This window comes from Lottia gigantea (genome assembly GCF_000327385.1).
Source record: "Lottia gigantea unplaced genomic scaffold LOTGIsca_34, whole genome shotgun sequence".
Lineage (NCBI taxonomy): Eukaryota > Metazoa > Mollusca > Gastropoda > Lottiidae > Lottia > Lottia gigantea.
In genome coordinates, this window is record NW_008709146.1 from 166,064 (window position 1) to 175,670 (window position 9,607).

The 9,607-nt window shown below is 31.1% G+C and overlaps 1 protein-coding gene across 1 annotated transcript; it reads left to right on the forward strand.

Moving 5' to 3' along the window:
- Window positions 1-848: 848 nt before the first annotated feature.
- Window positions 849-5,345, forward strand: LOTGIDRAFT_206565 (hypothetical protein). The gene is made up of 9 exons (XM_009058405.1): window positions 849-968; window positions 1,247-1,330; window positions 1,494-1,626; window positions 2,071-2,218; window positions 2,637-2,736; window positions 3,054-3,193; window positions 3,344-3,511; window positions 3,833-4,012; window positions 4,473-5,345. The coding sequence occupies exons 1-9, from the start codon at window positions 927-929 to the stop codon at window positions 4,645-4,647; spliced, it is 1,170 nt and encodes a 389-aa protein (XP_009056653.1). The 5' UTR covers window positions 849-926; the 3' UTR covers window positions 4,648-5,345.
- The last annotated feature ends 4,262 nt before the right edge of the window (window positions 5,346-9,607 follow it).

Here is a 9,607-nt window from a genome sequence, read left to right on the forward strand (position 1 = left end):
TACGTCCTACTCAGGTTCTGCACCTAATTGGTCTTATGACTGGAGACTTGCAATGCCAAACAGTATACACTGAGAGAAATTTTGCCAAAACTGTAGCATTAGCATACTCTTTTTTTTTATTTCCAACTGTTTAAGTATCTTTAAAAGGATTTCTAAATTTTTATCAGGCTGATAATATCAACTTGCACCATTCCGATTCTTAATCAGACGTCTGTTGGTCCAGCAATTTCAATTAAACTATAATGTGATGACGTCACTAAGAGCCTTTATTATAATGTGATAAAACATTTTTTTTAGAAAGCCTTTTTACAATCTCTTTAACCTACACAGGATGTAGCCATTTATTATACAATCTGAGAGATTTACAAGGCTAACAATGCTTACATTTAACTTACAAATTACATCCGACGAAAGATGCTTTCCTTTTTCTTATCTGAACAAGCTTGTGTAGTCTTAATACCAATGATTTGAATAGGCTTTCTTGTGAATGACACAATTCAGTTTTAAAACACATTATGCATGATTAATTTATCTTTTAAGGGATATCTATGCCAAAATTGTTTTCAAATATACCGCTCTTGACTAAATATACTGCCATCTTTGTTGATGGCTAACTTGTTTAGCTGAACGTTTATTGCGAAAACTGACACATGACAAATTTAGATTCAGAAGACTAATGAAGAGAGACCTTATTCAAGGTGAAAGTTAAAAAAAACTGATGTTTTGATGAAGATTAAGAACAGTTTTTGTGTCGATGAATCACACAATGAAAACTCTTTTGTAGCAGATTCTTTACGTGACTTTAAAACAAGTACAACCACCAAGGGAAGGTAACTCAAGGCAAAATACAAAATTGTAAAATTTTGGAGAATATTTTCGGTTGCGCTGTTTCAAAGAAGAATATTCACAGCCTATCATTTTGATTGATGGATGACGAAGCCCCTGTCATCTATGGCTTGGAATTTCAGGTAATATTGTATGCATGATTGTCAAGCTAGATATCTATAAAGTAGGTTTCTCTAGTCAGAAAAATGTTTTACTGGTGTAGTCCGAATTCCAGTCTCTGATAGCTACTTTGACAGAATTGCTGTCAGCTGGAGTAGGGCCAGAAAAAACTGGCCCTGTTTTGAGGAGATATTTTAAACGTATCTATTTACCTTGATGGATGCAGATATTTTTGTAGTTCTGTCATACCATTAATGTCCAATGCCAAAATGACAAAATAATTTTTTTCTTTCACTTTCAGGCTAGATGTCTCACTGCACAGGCAGCAGAAACAGAGCACATTAGATTTTTAGTTGGCACTCAGTCACTGAGGGCAGAAAATCAGGTTGGTAAAGTATGGTAATTATAAAGTTTTGTGTAAAATATCTACTTGAAAATGTTCTGGTATTGATACTGATATGTTTGCAAAAATATAAAACCAATTACCAAGTTGTTCTCAAAATCTTTTGTATTTTCTTCTCCCAAAGATTTTTTATCCTTTATTACAGGTACATCACATAGACTTTGATGATGAAAATAATTTGATTAATAAAAATATTTATCTACATAGAGAAGGAGAAATATGGCATATGAGTGCTTCAACATTTGACAAGTCTTTAGTGGCAACATGTTATAATAAAAGTAAGTTTTGTATTATATGAAAAACCAAAGTAATATTGAAGAAAAGTTAAAGGGAAACTATGTGCAATCATTTGAACAAAAATACCTTTGTTGCCTTTGAGAATGTAAACTAATTTGTCTTGATCAGAGAAAATTCTAGTGATGGTAAATTTAAAATGGAGGTATTCAAAAGGACTTTCACATTTGAAGCATTCCTTTAAAATATGAACTACTTCGATTACATATACGACCATTGAGAGTTAATTTCCTATTATTCACATGCTATGGATATCATACTTACTTTCATATGACAAGGTTTTCCAGATTACCTGTGGCTAAGAAGGGGTGCATATATTCACAAAATATGGTATATGAAATATGACATTTCTTTACAGAAACCCTTTTAGTGAGGTCCTTAACATAGGATGCATTATTGATGAATGTCTATAAATCTGTATGTTTCAGCTAGTGATTCGAAATCTGAAATATGTGGTGCTATTTGGAAATTGCCTGATGATTTTGATAATGTATCATCAGATGATCAGTCTACATCTCATCAACCATTAGAATTATTATGTCATTTAGACAGGGAGGATTGTGGAGATTTAAAAAGGTATGAATTCTTCAATACAAACCTTACAAGCTACTTACCCATACATGGGCACTTAATAAACCGACCATTCATCTGGCCATGTAGCAATTGCTTTAAATTGATGAGAATGCGAAATCTTTTGGCTCCTTTAAAAAAAATATTACCTTGGCAGATGTCACATGAATGTGCAAAACTGCCTCACTATTTCTTGTTTTTGTCGATTCAGTAACAACATCATCCCCTTCTGCCCCTACATAGGTTATAACATTTAGACTATTTGGTCTATGTGATTGAATATAAGTTCAAAGAAGATTCTTTTTAGGCCATCCAAAAATAACTTTCTATTCTTTAGGATTTTTAAAAATTCAAAAGCAAAATTCCTTATTCAATAATTTTGAAAAAAATAAAATAGATTTGAAATTTAGTTTATATTTTACAGTGTATTATGGCATCCTATTGGTGAGAGTGAGAATATTGTTGCTCTAACTGACAGTCATATAATACAATACAGTATAGATACAGCTTCTTCTACTGCCAAGGTTAGCACTCTAATGTTTACACAGTATGATTCCTTTTTTAAGGGCTCAAATTTATTTTTTTGTAGATTTCTTGTTCAGTTTGACGAAAGTGGCTACTAAAACTGTTTATTGTTAGCATCATTCTGAAGATCTGTTTGTACTTACACAATAGTTTAAGGATATTTTTCAATTTCAATATTGTGTATGAGGTATACACGTATTATAGATTCTTAATGAATATAATATACCTACACATCTCATTATCTCCTTATATTGAATGGATTTAGTATACAACAGAGCTATGATGCATTGTGTAAATGTATTATTGACTATTGTAGATGTTAAATGCAACACCTTTGATCGCTGGTAAATCTCAACCAAAATTAACTTGTGGTAGATGGAATCCCCACCATAATTGTGCTCAAATTGCCACTGCTAATGATACATATATTAGAGGTTGGGATCTCAGATCTATGGAGTAAGTAATTTTGAATAAATTTTAAACCTGTTCTTACCAAAAACAACCTTTTATACTTTTCATGCAATCAAGTTAATCAAGACTTTGATGAAACCTTTCATGGAAGTTTTAATTGATATTAACGTTTATATTATATTTAATATTTTTCAGACAAACCTATACTATAGAAAATGCCCATGGTCAGCTAGTAAGAGATATAGATTTTAATCCTAATAAACAATATTATTTAGTTAGTTGTGGTGATGATTGTAGAGTTAGATTCTGGGATACAAGAAATGTTGGTGAACCACTGAAAACATTATCAGAACATTCACATTGGTAAGGATGATGGAACCTTTTGGGATCTGTACTTGCCCAAGGAGTCCATAGGTTTTCTTTTTGCTGATTGGGATTAGATCTCTGTTGATTTTTGTCAGTTATGTGTGCTATAAGAAAATGAAAACTGTTGAATGCTGCTTTCATGGAATATCGTCATAATGTTCGGGCTGATCAGTTACAAATTGTTAAATATTATAAAATTCTAACTGTTGCATATGACAATGGCTCTTATCTAAAATTCATGTTGAATTTCCTTCCGATTAAGGTCAATTATGGAGAGCAAATTTAGCATAAAATGTTGGTATACTTTATATTTTGTAGGGTTTGGTCAGTTCGTTATAATCATTTTCATGATCAATTAGTTTTAACATCTAGTAGTGATAGTCGAGTCATATTAAACAATATTTCATCATTATCATCAGAACCATTTGGTGACTTGGCTGAGAAAGATGATGAAGATGATGATGACAGTGTACATGATGATGAAAGCCTCCCAGAAAAGTAAGAAATATGACCGTCAAGATGGAGAAATAGCTGATGCCATTCCCTTCAAGAGTTAACTCTCAACCTCTTTCATTGTATCATTGAAATTTCCCACAGCTGTCATATATGGTTGTTCATCTGTGTCAACATTCAAACTTCATTCAAATTTACCTATCACTACTGTTTAACCACAGACAATCTTGACTGTACAGTCCAGTGAACACTAATAGCAAAATCATTCATGTAGTGTATTAAATTCACTAAAGATATAGCAACACTTTAGCAAAGACATGACTTGACAAACCAGCAGTTGTTACTTAAACTCTCAGCCTTCTAGACCACTTAATGTCCTTTGACACTTGCTACATCCATACATCCCTTTCAATTGGAACATCAGCTGTACAGTTCTTTATAAAGTTAAATCAAAATAACAATATTATTAATAAAAATTCTAAATGTTGTAAATATTTTATTTCAGGTCTAGAGAACCACAAACAGATGGTGTAATAGCTACCTATGAAGAACATGAAGACAGTGTTTATGCCGTGGATTGGTCAACAGCTGATCCTTGGGTGTTTGCTTCTTTAAGTTATGATGGTCGCTTGGTAGTTAACAGAGTCCCAAGAGCAGAAAAATATAAAATACTTCTTTAGATTATCATGTGCAATATTATATTAAAATCTTGAACACAAAGAGATCTGAATTGGTATCAATACTAGATCAATAGTCAAAACTGACTTGAATTGCAACCATGAGGACCTTGAGGGCTCGGTTTAAGATATTTAGAACTTTGTTTAAGTTTGATGGTCTATGTGGGATTTAAAGTTCAGACTAGTTTTAATGAGAATGATAAATAAATTAGAAAATGCGCTCAAAACTGTTTGATACTGTTAACTTTTTGAATATTTTTTTTTTGCAAATTACTAATGGATGAAGAATTTATAGCACTGCATGGCATTCTAGACAAGAGACACTCAATTAAAACTATAAGGAAGTGAGAAAATTAATACTTTATCAATGTGATGGGACCAAATTTATTCCTATATCCAGATTGTATTTATTATCAAATTTTGTTGTTATTTATAACCAACTGTTTCTGTTACTGTATTGCCTGACAAAGATATTTGTGATAAGCCAGAATTCAAAATATATACACTAGCAGTTCACAGGTAGAATCAGCAGGTAGAATGAATAATTATTGAAACTATACAAGAAAACTTACAATGTGTTGATTACTACCTAAAGTGGACTGGATGTGTTTTTTGAATGGCGCCTAGATATGTCTTAAATATCATTGCTTGACTATAATTTATTAACATGTATGTGTATACAAATAAAAATTTAACTGTATAGATTCAAATTTTATTACAAAACAACTTCATCAATTGCAAAGTACTTTCCATGTGTGGAATGGATCTCTCAGTAGAACATAATATGATGATCTGATTGAACCTTTGCATTTTGGAAGACCTTCAATGCCCATTATATACAGTCTGACAAATGTTTTCTAATTTGCATTTTGCTGAACTGGCAAGTTTTTTGCTTTTAATGGAAATGGTTTATGGAAATGCCGTCACAATGTTAAAGTAACGTTGAACTGGCTTTTGAATTTCTATAATAATGTAATATAAAGTAACATTGCGGTATGTATTTGCAAAGGTATCTCCTCTCAGTTTGGTAGCCTGTGGCTTATACCTATCTAATTAATCATTACAAAGACCTGATGTCATTCTGCGACTATTTATTGAACTCAACCATAGTTTCATGGTATAGGCCATTTCTGTACATCAAGAAGACTGATATTAATACGTCCAGGTAAGAACATAATTATGGGGATATTTATCGACAACCCAAATTTATATTTCCCGCCATTTGCATTACACGCGATAGTTGCGTATAAGAAATTATGGGATGGATAAGTTTTGAAGACGGTCTGATTGAAATAAATTTGAGATGAACTGTCTAATAAATCAACAGGAAATATGACCCATGAAAAGTATTTGGTAAGGTTTTGTTTATATCATCGATTGAAGAAAGCATTGAGACATTGTCAAACAAAAGTTGTACATTGTTGCACTTTGGTTAGAGAATTAAATATCGAACGTTATAGGAACCAAATGACAGTAAACATGTGGTCGTTGATTGTGGGCACGAGTAACACGAAGTATGAGTAATGTGTAGAATAATAGTGGTTTACATAATAATGCATATTTAAAAAAAAAAAAAAAACAACTTAAGAAAGCCAAATGAAATTGAATGTCTTTAGCATGATTGAATTTGTTCCTGTGTAAATCTGATTGTTACAAATCACTTGTAAGTTGTAATATACTTCTATTATGATTAGATATTGAAAGGGATCTGACCACATGGACTAAAAGTTACCTTTGCCAGTTATCATGTCTTCAAAAATTAGTTATGATGATAAATTTAAGAAGGTCTGATTAAGAATGAAAAATATTTGGATAATATGTATGAAAGCAATACATCAAATTCAATAGAAATGTATCTCTTAACTTTTCTGGAAGTTTTGATTTTCAAAAAATACTTTTAATAACAGCAAAGCTATATAAAAGGTTTACGTATCTGAAAGTTTTAAATAAAAAAAGCCAGCTGTTAGTGTTAATTTTTTAACCCCAAAACTATGCAAGTTTACTTAAACTTTTTATGTTCACTATGCTTGTTAAATCTAGTCATTGTTTTGCTTAGAAATGTATGATAAGCCATATTGTCATGTGATAAACTACAGTTTATCGAAAAATAAACGTCAGATACAAATGTAAAAATCACATAATTCCTTCAAAAATACCTCAAAACTAGGAATTTAACTTTCTAATTCTATACTTATGTCTTTTCTACATGACAGTCTCAAGAAATGACAATTTCTGATATAAACATTAAATGTGGATAATTCTGGACACAATTGCAATAGTGAGCTGTTAATACGTGCTTAGCTAAAAAAAATTCCTGTTTCTGAGACTTCGGTACTATTGGTCAAACAGATGGCGAACATGTCCCTTTAAGACCTAGTTGCCTAACTTGGCCTCTATTTGAGTGATGTAATGGCAGTTTCGACAAGTCAAGTGTTTCTTTACTTGTATATAATAGAATAAAATGCTTCATCAGCCAATAATGGTCCATCACAAATATCAAATTCGATAATTGATATCTGTTTAAATACTAAATTACCATTGTTATCTTAATAGCAAAATTAAAACAAAGGTACAAAGGTCAGTTTACTATAAACTATCATACTTTTTAAATCATACATTAAAAACATAACTTTTATACTTTATATATTCTACATTGACTATCATACATTATAAATGAATGATTTGATCAAGTACAAAGTGTCCTTGCAGTTTGTGTTAAGGTGATATGTAACTGTACTGTTAGGACAGAAAACCACCTGTTCACAACAATGACAGGGAGCCAACATGGGTGATAATAATTTTAATCCACAAGCTATCAACCAATGAAAATACTTGTACCTAACAAAGCCTTAATAATAATGGCTATGTCGCGTGCCAGATGTATTAATCAATAGCAAGGCAGATGTCTCCTTTATTCTCACTAGTAAACTTTTTCAATTAACCTCAACCAAAAGTTTTACCTCCAAAACTTTCTCACGTCTGCTTCATTAGGATCATTGTTAAAAGGAGATAAAAAATCTTTGAAATTGTATGTAAGTTAATTTTTTACCATTTTGGGGCATTTTAGAATAATTTATGAACTTCTTACTACAAAAATCAATATTTTCATAGCGGATTGGGTTGAACAACTATACATTTGTGTTTGTATAAAAGTATTCAATACAAAGAAAAAGTTTGTGATTTAGGCTTAAAGGTAATCTTTGGGCTTCTAAAACATTACTTAGGGGTAGAGTTGGGTCTATTGAAGTATATTAGGGCCCACTTTCAGAAATTACCAAGGTCATAAGAAAAGTTGGCATCAGAATTCAAAATGGCAGCCTGTCAGAGTATTGATTTTTAAGTTTCTCGATAACTTTGTGTTTTGCTACCTTTTCTCTCAAAAAGTGTTCTAGATAAAGATCTGAAGAGATTTTTGCTTTGTGTTGCTGTCTTTATGGTATGTAATATAGGATGAAGGGGTTATGGTATCTAATAGGATAGAATCTATCTAAATAGAATAGATCTGCGATTCTACTATTTCCGTAGTTGTAGAAGTCTATTATTAACTTGTTGACAGAGGAAGGGATGCCATGTTATTGATTCAAACTTCCATTATTTCTTTTTTCTTATTTTTCCATGTTGTAGTTTCACTTAGACAATGTGTAGGAAAGTGACATTTTAAAGTGAATATTATGTTGCAAATGCTTCTAAGATTCAGATGCAATGTTTTAAAAGTTCATGGAACTTAAAAAGGGGAGTTTGCAAGCTGCAATTGATAATTAGCCCAATTTAATCAAATAGCTCTAAATACAGGTAGTCCATAATTTGAAACATTTTCAATGTATAAAGTGTTGTACATTTAAAATTTATTTTGTGGTAATTTCTCATTTGGTTTTATATTTTCAATTTCATCGTTATTACTCTATAACAGATTTTTTGTGATCTTGGCCAGTGCTTCTATAAGAGAGTATCTTCTTTAAAGCCCATTACTGATAAATTATGGTCTTTTCATTGCCAAAGATTTCGTGGTAAAAAGTCACATCTATAAATCACCACAAAAAGGGTTTTCTGAAAAAGTATCCAAGGTCTAACATCTGTCACATTGGGATTAAATGATATATTGTCTGACAAGTCTAATGATACTGATGGATTGTTGTCATTTATAACCTATATTGGCCAAATCATATCAATTGAAAAATACATGTCCACTGTATCATAAGCTGTATCCAATGCTCAGTGTTCATTGCTCAATGTAACCAAAATATATATGAGTTTGTGGCAGAGCTGATAGTAGTAGAAAATAGTTCTAAGAAAAGACATTTATTGAATTTAGGAATTATTACGAATATATGTAATGAATAAGTCAAAAATAGATTACATATAATTTACGTAGTGCTGTCTGAATTTTCTCTAAAAAAAAAAGCTTTTCCTTTCAAAATATTGATTTTAAGCAGACATTTAATGTGATATACATTACTTCAACATTAACTTGACATTTTCATTTACATTTTATTTTTGAAAAAATTAATAGGCCTACTGTGAAATCATGGGCACCATATTTTGTGAATTAGTCTCAAAAGCATAAATTTGGGGACACATATTCCTTTTTTTTCCCAAAAAGTTCTTGGTTTATGTTATATTATTGTTTTCTTTTTATATGCTAATTCACTAATCTAATTTACATCACTTACATTAAACTGTAGAGCTTAAATTTCATCTAGACATAAATCAGGGATTAGCTGACACATGATATCCAACAACAGGATAATTAATAATTTGACAGTAATTGAAAATATTGGTGGGAATTTTTTTTTCTTGAATTTCTGTTTTTCTATAAATCGGTAAGAGTTAGATTCAAGAATCTGTTACCCTGGATTCCAATCCCAGTATGTCACTGTGGTCTTAAATCTTTTTTTTGTTTGTGTTACAGGAGCTAAGTAACGAAGATAATGTTTTAACATAACTACGTGATAACAATTGAAAT

What these genes read in the sequence shown, in the direction of transcription:
- LOTGIDRAFT_206565 (XM_009058405.1), top strand. Translation starts at nt 927, where the DNA reads ATGGATGACGAAGCCCCTGTCATCTATGGCTTGGAATTTCAG. An exon ending in TCTATGGCTTGGAATTTCAG is followed by an intron (nt 969 to 1,246) that starts GTAATATTGTAT and finishes TTTCACTTTCAG; the next exon opens with GCTAGATGTCTCACTGCACA. An exon ending in TGGGATCTCAGATCTATGGA is followed by an intron (nt 3,194 to 3,343) that starts GTAAGTAATTTT and finishes AATATTTTTCAG; the next exon opens with ACAAACCTATACTATAGAAA.